This window comes from Nyctereutes procyonoides, unplaced genomic scaffold (genome assembly GCF_905146905.1).
Source record: "Nyctereutes procyonoides isolate TBG_1078 unplaced genomic scaffold, NYPRO_anot_genome, whole genome shotgun sequence".
Lineage (NCBI taxonomy): Eukaryota > Metazoa > Chordata > Mammalia > Carnivora > Canidae > Nyctereutes > Nyctereutes procyonoides.
In genome coordinates, this window is record NW_026575046.1 from 45,152,450 (window position 1) to 45,170,921 (window position 18,472).

At 48.5% G+C, this 18,472-nt stretch overlaps 1 protein-coding gene across 1 annotated transcript in view; it reads right to left on the minus strand.

Moving 5' to 3' along the window:
- SLIT3 (slit guidance ligand 3) overlaps positions 1-18,472 on the minus strand; it is a 595,927-nt gene that overhangs the window by 89,916 nt on the left and 487,539 nt on the right. Inside the window, exons 12-14 of the mRNA XM_055325906.1 lie at positions 15,396-15,467; positions 3,984-4,127; positions 2,624-2,787 (exon numbers count right to left, since the gene is read on the minus strand). Of these exons, the coding sequence (XP_055181881.1) occupies positions 2,624-2,787; positions 3,984-4,127; positions 15,396-15,467 (380 nt within the window). The remainder of the gene's footprint in view (positions 1-2,623; positions 2,788-3,983; positions 4,128-15,395; positions 15,468-18,472) is intronic.

Consider the following 18,472-nt stretch of genomic DNA (forward strand, 5'->3'; position numbering starts at 1 on the left):
GGCAGCCAGACGGTGCCTCTTTAGGGGGACTTAATCTGATGGTCAGCTGGCAGCATTCACCTCTAACCCGATATTGCTGCCCAGGGCGGCGGATGCAGCTGATAGAGGCAGACACAGGGCAGCTGGGAGCCAGACGCCCTGCCTAAGGAGGGGCCTTATGCGTTGCAGGAGCAGCCCTCAAATTGGCTTCTAATTACATCAGCTGTCTTTGCAATGGGGGTGCTTTTAGGGGAAAGTAAAATGCAGAGTTATCATCTGTCAACTTCACTATGTGTCACCTGCCCCTCCTTCTTCTGGAGCTTCCTGGAAACACAGAGCTTCAGACCTATGGCTTCTGTATCCCCTAAAGCCAAGGCAGATCTGGGTCCCAGATTCTGTCAAAGCCAAGGCCTTTGATGCTACCAGTAGCTCTCTCTGCCTCTCTTCTCTGCAGCTACACGAAATAATAGCACATAGAATGCTCTATGTCAGGCATCAGCTCTGACATTCTCTACCTTCATAGGAATAATCTTGCTAAGTATTGATTAAAAAAAAAAATCTTTCAGACAGGGTCAGTCCAAGAACCCTGCACTTCTGTTTCTTTTTAAAATTTCTAACCATTCCTGCCCTCCATAGGAAAAGTAGCCAGGACCCCTCCCATGCAAAGGCAGGCAGGTAGTGGTGGAGCAAGAGAACTGTGTATTACTGTTTCCTAGGTCAGCTGGCTAGTTTTTCTCTACTTAGTTCTCTCTGCACCCCCACCCTGCCACCCCTAGTCCCCACCTACAGTCATCCCTAGGTGCTTGTTAAGATCTGGTCCCTGGAAGATGCTGGTCCTTGGATCCTGGGCTGATTCCACTCCCGCTCTGCCTCCCAGGGTCTTGGCATCAACCCAGAGCCTTGATATCATGACAGAAGACCAAGGGGTTGGGGTCAGTGGATGGCACCCCATCCTCCTCTGCCTCTTCGGGGACACAACTGCTTGTCAGAGCTAATTAACTCAGCCCTCGGTAGGAACAGAGGGGGGAAAAGGAAAAAAGAGGTGTGTGTTATGAGAAAGGCCCTGAGGAAGGATGGTTGTGCTTTTGGAGGTGACACCTCCAGAGGGTGGTGATGCCTCTGGGCTGGGAGAGGGTTTTCCTCCCAGAGATGCTGCTGGCCCCAAGAAGGAACCTAAGGAAAGACTTTCAGGGAGTGGGGTGGGCCACAAGGCTGCAAAAGAGAGTCATCCAAACAGTTGGATCGCCTTCTCAAGTGTTCCTTCTCTCCTGCATGCTGCATAGTATCAAGGTGTGGACAAGACCCCTTCACCATCTGCTTGCTGTGACCATGGGGTGTCCTTTTACCCCTGAGCCCCTGGCTCCCTCAGCTGCAGAACGGGGACCCCTCCTGCTGATCTCAGAGGACTCGCAGAAGCACCAAATCTAACTAGAGGCACTCAGCACAGAGTCCATCACAGGTCAGAAACTGCACTTGTAATTGACACTGTTGTTCTGGAGAAGGTAAATTGGGACCAATACCTTATTTTGCCACAAAGTCCCTGTAGTACCTCTAAGCCCTCTCGAGGAATTAGCTTCTACTGAAAAAGAAAATAGCTAAAGTTTATCACTCTGGAGACATGGACTGAAGGATCTGACGTAGAGGCCAAAAACAACATGAAAGAAGCAGAAGTCTGTCTGCTGGTCTCCTCCTGGTGACCCATGCCCACGCCGTCATTCTCCCCGGGGGGGACTCGATTACATAAGACGCTCTTGGGCAGGGGAGAAGAAGGGTTCTCGCTGACACACAGATTGTGAGGGTTGGTGCCAACCCATCTCAGCACATCATGCTATCAATCTCTTACCACTGGGAGCACAATGCCGCATGGTGATTTTTTCCAAGAGCCAATGACACAAATGATCACCATTTTTAACTGCCTGTTCACCCAGCTATCGGGTCAAGGACAGCTACTTCTCCTTCCAAGATGAACTGAGAACTCCTCTGCTATTCGCCCCTGGTATCTTTCCTGGGTGTGGGAGGGAGGAAGGGTTACCAGGGAGAGCCTGGAAACTGGAGGGCAAGGCTTTGCTTTCCTACTGAGCACAGCTCATTGCTGTTCTCTTCACAAGCAGAAAGCACCAGGCTGGGGTGGAGAAGTCAGCTAGTGAGAATGTCGGTGAAATCTGTAACAAACTCTAGTCTAAGGGCTGTACCAAAGGAAGGCTTAGAGGGGATGAGAGGCCCCCAAGATGACATGCTGCCTGTAGCTGACCTGAGGACAAATTTATTTCCCTATCTGCCACTTGGGGAGCATACTTTGGGAACAAAAAGAAAATAAATTGTAGCCTCTAAAAGGCACATGGGTAAAGGCTGCCCCTCCCCTAGCTTCCACCTAGCTCTGGAGATAGGCTGCCACCTGGGTTCTGTCTCCCCTGAAATTGTGCAATGCCCCCCCCCATGCTTTTATTGTGTGTGTGTGTTTTATTTTAAATCCATAAGGTAATTGGTTTTCTGCAGGACTAACTGAATTTCCCCAATTTAATTTGCAAAGATGCTCCCTAGGAGCCATTACAGTGCTTGCTGTCCTCCAGATTGGATTACTGGCCTCTCTGGGGCTGCTGTACTCTGAGTCGGAAGGTGGGGCCCAGCCCCATAACCTGATTACCTGAGCAGCGGAACTTCTTGCTCTTGATCTGGCCGATGCGCTTGTTGGCCAGCCGGCGTGGGCTGCTGCAGCGGGCCCCGCTCGTCTCGATGGGGTTGTCCTGCAGGTAGTCGGCCAGCCACTTCAAGTGGCAGTCACACACAAATGGGTTTTGGGCTAAGTGGCTGCGAGAGGGATGAGACTTGATCAGGAGTGCCCCCATGGTGCCACTCTCCACCACCACCTTGCCTGGTGCTGGGCCCCTCTCGTCAGGCAGGATGTGAAGGTGGGTGGGGCTGCGCCCTGTGTGTGTCAGAGAGGGTCACAGGTGCAGCCGGGAACAGGCCAGAGTCGGGGAGGGGGACTCAGCTCCCTGCTCTCCTGACTTGGGCCAGGACCCACCACTGACCCACACCAGTTCTGATGGGCTTAAGTAAATGGCAGGCTCAGGGTTTGTGCTTACGGCAGATAGGACTTTATTTCTCCAAGCTCAGTGATGCCAGGCACATAGAGCCGGCATGGTGACTGGCACACAGTGGATGTGCCACATCTCATAGTATTGCTGTCAGCCTCATTATCACCAGGGCCGCACTGTGGGTCTGGCTTCTCCTGGCTCCTAAGGAAACTCTTCACAGCGGCAACACAGTGCTCAGCATATGGTCACTGCTCAATATATAGCAGCTGTTCTTAACCCTTTATTGGCACCTGTCTCTGGCTACAGGGGCAGCAAGTGCCAGGTAACTTAGAAGGTGTCCAGAAGCCCCAGGTTCATGGTCAGCTCTGGGCTGGGTGGGGCTGAGATCTGTCCTCAGGTATCTTTTATCTAATGGAGTTATTTATGAACATCTGCAGTGCTTGGGACTGAGGAAGTGCTGCCTGAAGATGGAAGTGAAGAATTCTGTGTGCCTGTACCAGAGGTTTGGTTATGTAGGGTGGGGGGTGGGCAGCACTGGGTTATCAGCAGAGATGGAGCCTCCTCAGAATACCCTGGCCACAGTGGTTAAGAGCGCAGGTGAGCAGCGACTCTACCTCTTCAAACCCTGCTTCTTACTAGCTGTGCAACCTTGAGTAAGTTGCTTAACCTCTCTGTGCCCTGGTTTCCTCACATAGAATTGAGGGATCATAACAGCATCTACCACATAGGGTTACTGTGAGGCCTAAAGGTCTGAATACAGGGAAAATACTCAGTGAGGTGTGGAGCGCCATGGGAGTGCTCAGTAGAGGCGCACTAGAACCACTGTTATTAGCGCATCCTCACCGCAGGCGCTAGATATCATCCTGGACACACTCACTTTGCCTTCATTTGGGTATTCTCTGTGTCTGGGTGTTTGGGGTCACTTGCTGTCTGGGCATGTGCTGGCACTCGAGGGGGCATACTCACAGGGTCTGGATGGCCTGCAGAGGGGCAAAGAGTCCCTTGCTGATGGTCTGTAGCTTGTTGTCATACAGGGAGAGCAGGTTGAGGTTCTGCAGGTCCTGAAACGTGTTCACTCGCAGGCAGTTGATCTTGTTGGCATTGAGGAGGCTGCAAGCAGGAGAGAGGCCAGTGATTCGCTAATCCTGCTAATTCCCCATGGAGCCAGGGCTGCCCTGCCCAGGACAGGCTGCAGGGCTCCACGCACTCTCCTTATAGCCACGGCTCCTGATGCTCAGTGTGTGTGTGTGTGTGTGTGTGTGTGTGTGTGTGTGTGGCTGCTGCCTTCCTGTGGCCCCTGAAACTCCAAACATATCTGGACACTCATACACTCGTTAGCTTGGATGCTGTGCCACATGCTGAAATCACCTGGAGCCTTCCCTTGTGCCTGTGCCCTCAGTGGAAGACTGGAAATGGCACTGTTTACAAAGAAAAATAAAGTACACAGTAAATGATTTGTTCTAAATCTTGATATTCAGGGCCCTCTGAGGGCATCGCTTTGCTAGGAAATATTGAGTAAAGCACTGCCAGGCTTTAAAATCTGCTTTAGGATGCAGAACCTCCAGGAAGTGGAAAAAAAGTCATTGGGCCCAATTGTTCTAAAGCTTTAGTTGATTGACTAAGGGCAATTTTGACTCAGAAAACTCAAGAGTTCTTTCAAACCATTGGTCCCACTGGAAATCTAATGAAGGTCATAGATTATGTGATCCTCTCAGAAAAATACACCCATGGGTAAGCACATGTGCACACACACACACATTCTCTGACACCTGCACGCACACACACACATGCATGTACATGGATGGAACCTCATGTGACCTGCCCTCTGCCTGTTTCCCCACGTATCCCCACGCATGGCACGTCCATTCCTGAAACACCCCCATAAGTGTTTTGGTTCAGGTCCTTTGAACACATTCTTTACTCCCTTTCATAAGGGAAGGTTAGCTTCCCTCCTCTTCATCTCAGCTCAAATGTCACCTCCTCAGAGACTGGCCCTGATCCCCTCATCTACAGCAAGACCCGCAGGCCCCTCGCTACTGTCTCTCATAGTCCAAGTTCATTGTCTTCATAGCACTTCTCTCAATTGGGGATTGCAGGCTGTTTGTTGCTGTTTATCATTAGCTTCCCATCTAGGATGACTGTAAGCTCTGATGGCACAAATGACATCTCCTTTATTCCCTTTCTTCTTAGGGCTCAGCACAAGCATTCATTAAGAAATACACCCAACCCCATATGCAACTCCAGGGAACCACACTCCTATAAGGTGGCACCCATCTGCCCTGGTTTTAGATCTTCAGACCCCTCCCTCCACCAAAAAAACAAAAAACAAACAAACAAACAAACAAAAAAGCACCAAAGGAAGTTGCCTTTCCAGTGAAACTCTGGTTCAGCACAGGTGATGTCATGAGGGTTATAGGAGAGTTCTCCAGAATGGGGCTGGCAAGTCAAGCAAATCTAGGTCCTGAGAATTTCCTTTATGATCCTAGACTGACTAGTTGTGCCCTCTTAACTAGTGTAAAATTATTTCTCATTGCTTCTTTAATAAAAGCGAGGGAGGGGAGAACTAAACTAACCAGTAAAAAAATGGTAAATTAAAAAAAATTCTACTTTCAAGGCTGGCTCAGAGCTTCTCCAAGGGGAATGGCCCAGGAGACTCATAATGAACCAGCTTGTCTCTGGAGACTCTGATGCCAGGATCCAAGGGGACTTGAATTGGTAACGGTGAGGCTGCCCATGGGAGTGCAATCATCTGTGTCATTTCTCCCTCGCCGGAGGCCTGTCCTCCCAGTGGGCCCCCTGCAGCCTGTGTGTGGGCAGGCAGCTGTGGCAGTGACAAGGAGATGAACGGCCTTTTTAATCTGGCTAATAATGGGCAGGGTCCCAAGGGTTCACACAGATGTCCTCCTAGAGAAAAGCTCCCATTGCTAGAAGAATATTTTTCTTGTTTTCCAGAGTGCTCTCCTAGCATCCCGTCGTTCTCACGGTAACCTGAGCAAATGGGCAGAGCCAGCCTCCGAAGTTTAGGTGAGAAAATGGAGGCTGAGAGTGTGGTGGCTTGGTCAAGATCACACAGGTTTCTAGGGAACATGCTGGAAGTACTAACAAGAACTGAGGTCTCTGGAGGTCTTCTTCTTTATGAATGCCTTATACACCCTGCCCATCTGTCTATGTCCTCGGAGGCATTCCCCCAAGAATTTCCGGTGCTTTGTATATTACATTTTAGTCAAGGTCACTCTCCAAGGAGGACACCATGCAGAAAAGCTGGAGGGACCCAGCAGGGCCAAGCACCCACGAGTTAGGAATAGATCTGTCACACATGCATGTTTGGGTTGCTTGTTTACAAAGAAAAATAAAGTACACAGTAAATGATTTGTTCCAAATCTGGATATTCAGGGCCTTCTGAGGGCATCAATTTGCTAGGAAATACTGAACAATTCAAGAGGGAGACCAAGTCAGAGGTCTGATGGTCTGAGGCTAGAATCTTCTTTGCAACATATTGTGACATCCCACATGCAAGTTTGTTTATTTACCCTCCCGATGTTTTAAAATTGAGAACTCTCTCTCTTTCTTTCTTACACATACACCCACACATACACACACAGACACCAGATTTCTATTTCCTCTTGAAAAAAATTTTTAGACGCTCTAGCAACAGTGCATTCACTGGAGGCAGCTACGGAGCGGCTGTCCCCTTTAGATAGGACCTATGCTCCTGCTTTGCCACAGTCCTCACTATTCCCTATTGCAATTGATGTCTTTCACCAGTTTATTTGCCTATCTGGCCTGGGTCTCATCTTTGAGACCCTAGTGCAGATTAATGAGCTCAGTTGCAGTTCTGAAGAATGCTGGACATTGGACCAAGAGGAAGCCCACAGGGAGAGAGCAGTGGTGACTCTGACCTGCCTTGAAAGGGTATCTGAACTTCATGCCACTCTGGCAACCCTCCTCACTCACGGGAACTACAGGGGCTTCTTTTTCTGATCCAAATACTTTCTTGTTCCCTACTGCTTCTAGATGTCTTAGCATGGGATGTTATCGCAAAGATGGAAGGCATCAAAACAAGCCAGGCTGGCGGAATTACTAGGCAAAGACAGCTTGAGGCACAGAGCGCGTGAGGCAGGGAGCAAAAGGAAATGCAGAAGGGCACAGTCTCCTGGTCACTCATCCTCTCCCAGGATGCTTGGCTCCCTAAGGCAAGACACGTAGGTGCAGGGAGAGATAAAATTAAGCTGCTTATCCAGATTTAGATGCCGTGGACAGTCTCACTGATCCCTAGCACCAGCAAGATCTAACAGCCTGTCCTTCTGTCCTCTCTCCTTTGGGAGGAAGGTTGGCAGCTACTCAACTCCATCTGTCTTCCACGAAAGGATCTCTGAGCTACCTGGTACACGGACAAGAGTTGGAGGGGAATTAAAAAAAAACATGCTGTGATGGAGCAAACAGAGAGTAAACGGCTATTTGGGATGGGGTTCAGCATTTCCCTAAGAATTCCTGAAGATAGGCATTCTCCGTATTTCACTGGAGGGATTGATTCTCCCTTTCTCCCTCAAGGCTACTCCATCTGTCCTGTCCCATGTCATTCCCCTTTGAGAAGCAGCAGTGTAGCTGCTGTGTAAAATAACACTAATAATGCAGCATCATCTCTAGAGACCTCAGCTCCGTGCAGCCCCGTGCTGAGCATTTTCTAAAGCACTTTTCATGGAATATTTTATTTCACCCTCAGAGCAGCACTAAGATAGTCCTCATTTTGCCAGTGAGGAGACTGAGGGTCAGAGTGGTGATGGATTTGACCAAGATCATACAGCAGGAAGTGAAGTACCAGCCTGACTTCAGACTTCAACGCTTTCCATGCTCTTTTCCATGCCCAGTGGAGGGTGTTTCTCATCTCTGGTAGTGGCTATTTTTGCTAGCTTTGAAATGTACCTGGGCATGGAATACACCAGGTGGATGGAGGTCCGGTTGGATCAGGAAGACTACCTGCTTCTTGGTGGTGCAGAGGTATCAGGAATCCTGCCAACTCTTAGGAAGGACCTGGCACCAAGTTGTCAGAGATGGGACACTCTTTGGGATGCTCACCCAAACTGCCATTGGCACAAAGTGGCAGGTTCTTCATTGAGGGGCTCATACATGTACAAAGCAGGGTTTCCACCTTCAGTGATCATTGACCAAATGCTGATTTGGGAGCTGGTATGCATGGCTCCCCTGAATTCTCACTCTACCATGGGAAGATCAGGGGACAGAGATGAAGCAGAGAAAACACCATCCCCCATGCAAGATGAGATGCTCCAGCTTGCCTCATTCAAGAGGCTTCCCGGGATTCAAACTCAAAACTCTGACATCCCAGCTAGAGCCCAGCTTGGTCTGCTGGATCCAGTGAGTCAGGGGCTGGGGGCATATTGTGTTCATAAATATTTCCCCAAAAGCATATCCAACCATCTTTTGGGGCCACCTGCTCCCAGACCCACCCCCAAAGAGCCTCAAGATCTTACAAGCAAAAGAAGAAAGGGGCTGGGATGGTCAGGCCAGATGAATATCAGGGACGTGAGACACACCTGGTAACAAGCACGATGTATGGCCAGGTATCCACCAAGCCTCTTACAAACACTGACTCATTAATCTCCCCACAGCCCTATGGGATAAGTGCCATCTCCATATAACAGATGACACCACTGGGACATAGAAACCTTAAGTACCAGTGATGGAACTTGCACAGCTACTAAGTGGTAGGTTGAGAACTGGATCCATCTTAGCCCAAAGCTCCAATCTTAGCCCAAAGACTTTGCTCCCATCTATTATGCAACCCTGAAACCCACTAAGGACGTCGGGAATTGCCTAATGTTCATGGTAGGAGGCAGCAGTATGTTCTCTGTAGTCACTCCCATGACCCTAGTGATGACTCTACAATAAGACAAAACAAAGAGTCATGCTCCCTTCAGAGGAGATTAAGGAGAGTGGCACATCGGGAGGTGGAGTGCACGTACATCACCTTCTAAATTTATTTCCAAGTGTTAGCCCTGCGAGGCACTCTGCCACCCCCTCTTCTCGGAGCACGTTTGGCTTCCACATATGTTCCATGTCAAGAGGTATTAGCACTCAGCCCACTGACTAACCAACATAATGGTGCTGCTAAGAGATAATCCTTTCCAGAGCTGTTGCCTTCGGAAAAGGCAAGGCAGGAAACAAGCCACTGAGAACCACAGAGCTGGAGCTGGAGGGAGGGACTTGCGGGGGTGGGTGGCAAAATCCCCTTAGTCTGTACTAAAGAGGGCCCTTGTGACTCAAGTCCTCCTGCTAGGGGACCTGGCCTGCTCTGGCCAGGGAAGTCCCAGCTGCTCTCAACACAGGGAGGCAGATGAGGTCCACCCTGATTGGGGAACAGGACCCCCCACACCCAGCTTCCCCAGAGAGGCCAATGGGGCAGAAGTCCACTGAGACCCCACTTTTAGCTACATCTGCTCCATGGAGCTCACAGGCCTTTGCTGCAAGGTTTGGAAAACATAAACATCTGGAGTCAGGTTTAATGATAAATTGCATTAAAATCACCTTGGCAACTCCAGCAGTTCACGTGTTGATTCAGTGGCCCAGAGCTAACATTCTGGGTGGGATTTATACTTTCCACACCTGCCCATGGGTGTGTGGAAGACAGCGGCTACGTTGCTCTTCTTGCTTCTGTGGTGTTTGTTGGGAAATGCCAAACTCCACGGTACCAAGGTTTTCTCAGAAAACTGGTGCCAAGAAAGAGTGCAGTGACCCCCTTCCTAGAAATAAGCAAAGCCCTGGCAAGAAAGACCATAAGACAGGAAGATGGCCCAGGCTCCTACCACAGGAGGTGCTTTGCGGAGTCTCCTTTTCCTAACACAAGGCTGGGGAGTCAGTTTCTGCTTTGTAAACACTCAGATGCAGATACAGAGGAGGAGAAGAATGTACCAACAACTGTTTGGCATAACCATTTCGATGGCTCCTCCTTGAAAGAGTTCTCTCCCAGAAAGTATTTACCACCATTAAAATGAGTATAAACTATTAGTGAGGACACCAATTTGGAGATATATTTTGGACCTCTGATTAAGCTGCAGGGTATAGAGTCAAACCTCCATCTTTTTTTTTTTTAAATTTCTCTAGAATTAACCTATCATCCTGAATTCCTTTATCCACTAATTGTAATTAAGAACTACTCTCTTGCCTTAGAACAAATATTATACTCTCATCTTTACTGTATGATATAAGGGATTTACTTTGACCTTTGGGAACCTACTGAAGCCAGGCATGGGGAGGAGACTGGCGGTACCAGTGTCATGAGGTCAAGAAGCTCTAACCCTGCTCAGTCTTGCTCTGGGCCATGTCAGGCTAAACACTCAGGAGAGGACAAAGGACGAGCCCCTCCCAGTCCCAATAAGGACAAAGGGGACTCTTCCCTTCTCTCCTAATAATGGCTATACTGCTGGTCACCAGCTGTGGGTTGTCATGGTGATTCCAGATACAAGGGAAACTGCAAAGGTAGCAATGCCATCAGGTGGGCTGTCTGAACAAGACCTCCTTGGAGTCCACAGACATAGGAGAACTCTAGGAGTAGGGTTGCAAGCGGAGGGAAGTGGAGACTTTGAGAGACCAGACAGGTGAGCCACCACCTGCTATCAGAAGCTTAAAGGCCTCACCTAGCATGACCTGGCTTGCTCCTTTCCCTCAGAAGCTACTAGGGTGATCATTCGCCTCTCTGTTGCCTCCTGGTTACTAACTGGTCCTTTAAGAGGGGTGAATCATTTACTTGATGACCAAGCATGGGATGACCCCAGATTTTAAGTCTCCCTGAAGGCTCTCCTTGGGAAACCCCAGGTACACGAGCAAAGGAAGAAGTCCTCCCTCAAGAATGCATCACAAAGCAAGTTGGCTTCTACCGTGGGAGAGGGTTCTCATCATCTCACCTTGACCTGGTCTTTAGTGACAAGGAACTCCTTCAGGCCCTCTCACAGGGGTTAGTGGGATGCCGAGGAACCAGAGGAAGTCCCAGGGAGATGGCAGCCCATGACTGATACAGTCACGACCAAAGGAACTGGAGACAGTTACTTTGGTAGCACCTTCTCCTCTCCATGGGCTGGTGAGGAATTCTTGCTCCACGGATCACAAAACTAGCCCTGTACATCTGCCTGTGACTGGGGCTGAAGCAGAAGTCTCTGGCATGGACTCCAGAATTAGACTGCCTGGGTGCCAGTGCCCTGCCACTTACACACTGAGTGGCAATGGCTGTGTTACTTAACCCTTCAATGCCTCAATCTCCTCATCTGTAAAATGGGCCTCTCAACAGTACCTTCCTCTTAGCATTGTTGCAAAAATTAGAGAAGCATAAAACATATAAAACTGCTTTAGCACAGGCTCTGGAGCATATTAAATAGTCAGTAAATGTTAGCTGCTACTATTAGCAGCAGTAGTATTACTTGTGAAGCAGCTGGTGAGGGAAAGTGAGCTACGGGAGTGAAGTTTTGCTTACTGCCCTGTAATTGGCACGTTGCTTGGCAAACTCCAAGACTCTCAAATGGCCTTGTCTGCCTTCCAAGAAAATCAAACAACAGGTGCCTGGGTTGTCTTAACTTATTCCAGCCCCAAGACAGTCTGGTTTGGTTTAAGACCTCCTCGAGCAGGCTTAACATGACCACGGCCAGGATTTACACGAAAGCTTCTACCTCAAATGACCACCCGCCCCACTCGGGTGACTTTCCTCTGTATGCCATACAATCAGTGAGCACTAAATTAATGCTCTTTACTTCCTGGGAGAGCTGAAACAGCACAACTTGCAGCTCAACTGCCCATCAGACAAGAAAACAATGGTTCTAAAGACCTGCTGATGGCTTTCCTTGCTTTGGAAGAGGTTGACCTCTAAGCTCCAAGGTGAGGGATCTGGGGGCACTTGACTGGTTGCACACCAGGATCTGATCTCACAGATGTCCTAGGAACCCAGGAGCCTGGGTAGGCAGGGGTATGGAGGGAGACAAGAGCATCCTAATCACTGACCCTAAGTTCCTGGTGAGGAAGGAGATGGGTGCCCTCTGGGAGAAGAGCACAGGTCACTTCTCTGGTCATCCTGCTGTTCTCATCCCTGGAGTTGGGAGCATGTGTGCAGTGGCATATCCTGTCCTGACCATGGATTCTGAGATGTCTTCATGTGGGATATTTCAGTTCTCAGCGGTTTAGGAGGGAGTCTCTAAACATACTTCTTGTCCAAATGGGTGCTGGACTTGCTTCCCAGTAGTCTGGTATAAGGAGGGAAGCTGACAGACCGCCACGCACTCCCCCAGAGATGAATAAGGGCTCTAGTAACCAGTGAATGTGTATTTACACAGGAGTATCTGTAGGAACTGAACCTATTTGGGTTTAATTATAGGGAGACATACTAATTATTTTGAAACATTTGAAGACTTTGAGAACAGCCTCTTCTGAGTTTCCCCAGAAGCCACTACTGAGGTCTAGTATAAGAAAAGAACTTCCTCACCTTCTAAGTATACATGATGACTTACTATAAACACCATCAGTAAGAACAGAATCTGTCAGAGAGAGCATGAGAGGGGTTTCTGCACCAATGGAGTATAAGACAGTACTTAGAATCCCAAAGTTCCTTTGGCCTCTAAGATTCTGGAACTTAAAGCAAAGGAGGTGACTCCTTCCAGGCTGACACCCAGAAGACTGGGTGTTGGGTTTAGGGGATCACTCCCAGGATGGTTGAAGCTTTTCCACATAGGCCCATTTGTGGTAGCCTCTGAGAAACTCTGAAGCCTGAGATATTCTATTTCGCCATTTTCTGGAACAAACCTATCAAGAAAATGACCCAGGAGGATGATCCAGGGGTTAAGCAGATTTGGTGGGATGGCTGAAAAATGTGGAGATATGGGGCAAGGGGTGCAGGTAGGACAGCTCATTGTACCCACTTCGTTACTGGCATCATGACAAGCACCAGAAAGGAAATAGCCAAGATCACTTCATGTGGCAGAGGCAGCTTGGCTTTGTGATGCACCAATAATTTGAGAAACGGAGAGAGAAAAATAAACACAAACCTCTCTCCAAAAGCCTTCGAGTCAAAGGAGAGGAAATTACTCAGACTACCAGGGTATTCTAATCAGAGCCTTCTTATCAGAGTGTCTCCAGTCTAACAAGGAGAAATCCAATCTATAGCGGGCTGGACGCTAAATTAGATCTAATCAGGACATGCTTTCCAACTGCTCAGCAGCAGGTCAAAGCCCAATGACGGGCTGCAGTTGCTGCTTCTTTCTGGAAAGCAAGTCTGCCTAAGTTGTGTCAACTCTTGGTTGCGTGGATGTGGGGGGTGGGGGAGGATGGTTTGTCTTTACTCCCAGTTACTCCAGTCCATCTGCTCAAAGTTTTGGTGAGGTTGAACTAGATTGCCTTCCCAGCCCATGCAAAATCCTGTGAGTTCTATTAATATCATCACTGCTGTCAGCTCCAAGCTGGGAGACATTTCCTTTTTTAAAAAAAAACATGCAAGCCCGGCCCCCCAAACCTATGCATTTATCGATCTTTGCAACATGCCAGGCGCTGTGCTAGGCACTGTGATGCAAGCTAGGTTTCTACTTAATGAATGCGAGGGCACATTTCTGTCCACACCAGACACGCAGATTTGGAAAGGGATATTCAGCTCAGCCCAGTGGAATGCAACACCCCCAAATCTACCTCAAGGCCCATGCTTTTGTTATGCTTCTTTCCAGGGATTAAAAACTAAGCTAGCTAGCCTTATGGTGGTGGTTATAACTTACAGTTTCTTTGCTATAAGCAAAGAACACCACTGTGAAACACCCAGCTCCCTACAGAGCACTGGTATGTCACTGTAACAGATAGCCTTAGAGGCTCATCTGAGGGCTGGGACCTTTGAACAGAAGAATATGCCCACGCAGAGACTCCCAGATGAGACAGATCTGGAGACAGAGGTGAAGGGAGATACAGACAAAAAGACACAGAATCTTCTTCCTCTTGCTTTCAGCAAACCTGGCTACTGCTTGTAGATGGATGTGCTACCTGGAAAGCCATTGGGAGGGATTTACATGATTGCATTGTCCTGGGAGGATTTGTCCAGGCCCAAGTCTTACAGAACATGGGAAGGGTAGCACGTAAAGATGTGAGAAGGGAAAGGCTGAGGAAGAGTCTAACTTCCTCTTCCTTGAAAAGAATCTTTGGGTGTCACCCTGTGATGGTGTTGCCTACCTTCCTCTCTCTATTCTTGTTCCTGGCCTCCCACCCACCCCGAGACCCAGCTTGACCACCTGGTCTACAAACTCCCATGGCAGCTTTGCTTACCAGCACATGGGGGTGTAGGGAGGCCCCTTCCTCGTGGCCTGTGACTTGGAGATGGTTTTACAAAGACACACACACACACTCACTTACTCATCTTACTCAGATGCACACCTCTACTCAAAGGGCCGAGAGCCTTCTGAGCCACAGGACCATGTCAACTCTTTGCCAATTTCCACACCTATTTTGCTGTGTGATTGAGGGCAAGTTTTTAACTCTCTGAAGCCTGTTATTCTATACCACTCCTAGGATACTCAAGATCAGTTCCTCATACTCACAGGAATTGTGATGGTCACTGAACAGGCAAGGATGTGTATGGGCACACGTATACCTCCAACCACAGCACATGCACGTAGATGCCATGCCTATCTAATCACAAACCACAGACCTAATCTCCCTCATCATAAAATCTTAAAATACAGGACAAGCGAAATTCCTTTCCTTGCCTCTCCACATCAGAGTTCAATTATCTTCTTCAAACATTTAAGCTCAAATGACCAGAATGAAATAAATGCAAATAAATAATCCCGGAGCTTAAAATTCGAGGCAACAAATCTTCCTTCAAATTAAATAAACACTCCCCCCTCAGCCATATCTTACGCAGATAGAGTCACACTGGTGACTGATTATGCTCTTCTGTATAATTATTTCACCACCCCACCCCCACCTTTCTCCAAGGTTACATGTCTGTCAGCAGCTCTGTTTCAGCTTTCTTGGAATATGGTGTGTCAATGTTTCAGTTCCCTACAATCCTAGCACACTCCTGCAAGATGCTTCCCCTTGTAGGATTCAACTCAGGCTTAATTCCTAGCCCCTAGATCTATGGGTTAGTGACTCATGTCCAGGCCAGGCTCCTGAGCTGTATCATTGGATTTGTTCACATTGACCTTGGCCTCCCTCTGCCAACTCCCTGGCTTTTTTTCCACCAAAAAAGAGGTGACAGAGGTGTGGGGTGGACAGCTCAGATATTTTTTTCCTTTTAGTGTGTGTACAGTCAAAAGAACTGTACAGAAGCATGGCTCGAAGTTTGCAGGGAAGAGCCTGCAAACAGTCCCTGAGACATACAATGCGACAAAGGTGCCTACTCACAGCAGCTGTAAGGACACCAGCCCGTCAAACAGTCCCTTGGCAAGCTCAGTGATCTTGTTCCCATAGAGCACGCTGGAAAAAAGCAGAGGAGAGAATGGTTGCTGTAGAGGCAAGGCCAGTGGAACCCACTCATGTAGAGGCCGTTGCCTCGGCCAACTCCATTGGGGGGGGGTGTAAGTGAGTGGGTAGGTGGGGTTTCTCAGAGCATCTCCTTCTCTGGCTGGCCTTACCCCCTCTCCTTCCCAATGGGACAGCAGGTGAGTGCCACCAAGAGCTGGAGAGGCAGGCTATCTGGGAGGCAAGGAGAAATGGGCTCTATCCTGTTTTACTCCTGGGCAGCCCAGTTCAATAAATAATCCACAACAGGGAGCAGCAGTCCCTTTGTAGTGTCTCCCTGAGCTGCTGATATGACTCACACCTCGGCAATAAATAAGACGTGTAGGAAGCTGCCGGCCCTGCGTCTTCTTGTCTTCAATGGGTATTGATCAGACTGAGCCCAGCCTATAGAACATTTCCCTTTAATATACCATTGCATCCTAGGAATTCCTGAGCTGAGTTCTTTAATCATCCATCCAGACAGGGCTTTGGGCATCTGGGGTCCTATCCAGATGGCACTGGGACTGCTGAGTCAGGGACTGGCTCTCAGAAAAAGCTGGAGAGCAAGGAATTGTTAACCGGGAGCAATGGCCCCTACACTCCAGCCCCTCTTTGAGCTCTAGGAACTAAGAAACTCTGAATTCTTTTACCCCTTTCTCTTTCAGAACAACAGGGTCCCTCACTCTGTGTCTCCTATCCATGGGCTGGCCTTCGGGAACCTGGAAGGGCTTGGGGAAGATTTCTATGGCCAGCCTCTCCAGCCCAGTGCCTGGGGGGGGGGGGTCCTGCTGGCCCTCCACATAGGTGCTGAAGACCTGCTGGCCTCTCTCTGCTCTCATCCATGGCACAGACCACTTCTCTTGGGTCCAGCCTCCTTGATATGTAGAGAAGTGAGCTCAGGAGGGCTTCTTTTTTCCCCCCTCTTTCAATTCCCTCTTGGGTGCTGAAGTATACTGAATGAATGCAATATACAAACCCCACTCAGACTGCAAATCCAGGCTGTTACACATCTTTGAGGAGACAAAATATTAGGGTAAGGAAATAGTAAATGGGAGCGATAAACCAAACCCCCTATTTTCCAGACACCACCAGGAAAAAAGAGTGTCTCACTCAGCCAGCGGGTGTGTTTCATTAATGTTTCAACAAATTAATGAGTAAATAAAAGTCAGCATGATGGCTCAGGCACGCATTTGTAATTCATATTAATGTCCCACTGCTCACTGTGCCAAACGTTGTAGCGTCACTGTCTGCTTGTCTCGCCTAATGTCAAACCTTCTGGTGTAGCAGTAGCTGGCGAAGTGTTGGGACCAGGAACTTGGGGCAGGGGATCTGCACATGACCCGTCATACCTCCTTATGGATCTAACCTAATGGGTCAAAACCACTCTGTGGTAGACTGAAGAGGGCTGTGGGTCTACCTTGGAGTGATCTGGGTGCAGACCCACATGGCTTTGCTCTCACATCTTTCCTTGACTGCCCTCTTCTCACCTTTCAGGTCAGAGTGCAAACATCTCTTCCCTGGGAAGCTTCTCCTGAATATTCTAATGTTTTTCACCACCTGTCACCCTGTTTTTATTTCTTCATCACTTTTTATTATGTCATGTTCTGTTACTTTTGCATTTATTTATTTTAAGATTTTTCTCTGCCTCTCCCTCTCAGCTCCCTTGAATGTAGGCCCCACGAATATGGTGACATTACATGGCTTGCTCACGGGACTGACAGGGTCTAGCACAGTATTTGTTGACAGAATAAACAAATGAGTACCAGCAAGGCTTTCCTGCCCTTTAGCTCAGCCACTGCCGAGTTTGGGTTGGGTGTATTTGTATTCCAAGCTCCAGGAGACCAAGGATCTTGTCCATCCAGTTCACTGCCACATTCTACATGCCTGTGATACTCCTTGGTACCAAGCAGGCATCTACCTGAATGGATGAATGCATAGATTAGAGGTGAGGGGGCACCTCACGTAAGGCCCCGGTATATTTCAGAACTGGCTAGTGGGAGGCCAGTTGCCAGTTTGGCAACGCAGATTTGACTTTTCCTTTTCTCATCCTCTACAGGACCAGAAGAATCTCACTGTCCTCAGATTGTTCCCAAATCCCAGCAGAGGGAAACCAGATAAGTGGAATGGGAGGGTGGGGGCAGGGATAGGATACTGGCAGCACACAGCCACTCTCTCTGCTCCTCTGTGATCTTCAGCACAATAAGCAGACACTAATCTCACATACAATCCTGTCTTTGATATCTCAGCCAGATGTTCTATTCGATAAATGAAACTAATTTACTCTGCAAGCAGCAGGCAACAGCTGAATCAAGAGACTTCCCTGTCCCCAGCCCCTTCTCAGTGGGATGGGGCCAGGTGGGGAAAAATGTGTATCTTGTTGCCTGCCCACTCATAAATTAAGCAAACAGGTTACCAAGAGAAGCAAAGCATCGACAGCTTGCTTGTGAGCATCCTTACCCGTACTCAGTGGGCGGGTCATCAAATGATATAAATAATATCACCTGATGATAGCTTTCTTGTGTCTCAGTGTATATTTTTCACATTACCTGGAGAGGCAGCATAGCATGGGGATTGAGAGCATGGGTTCTGGAGTTGCACTGCTTGGGTTCAAATCCTGCCTCTCCCAGTTGTGGACTTTGGATAATTATACTTATTCAACAAGCTTTATTTTTGTGCATTTACTAGGAGCCAGGTACTGTTTGAGATCAAAAGAGATAAAAACTCCTGTCTGTGTGGAGCTTAGAACACCTCATTTCTTCTACTGTAAAAGAGAGATGAGAATAGAGTCTATATTTTAGGTTATGAGGATTAAACCTGCAAGACTCCTGGCACGCTGTAAGTGCTTAATAGGTACTGCCAATTATTTAATCATGGTCACCCCTGAATGCATGTTAGGCAGGAAAGATATCGCTAACTCCATTTTGTCTGTGGGGAAAATATACAGTAAACTCCAGTGACATCCCCTATGCCATGTAGTAAGT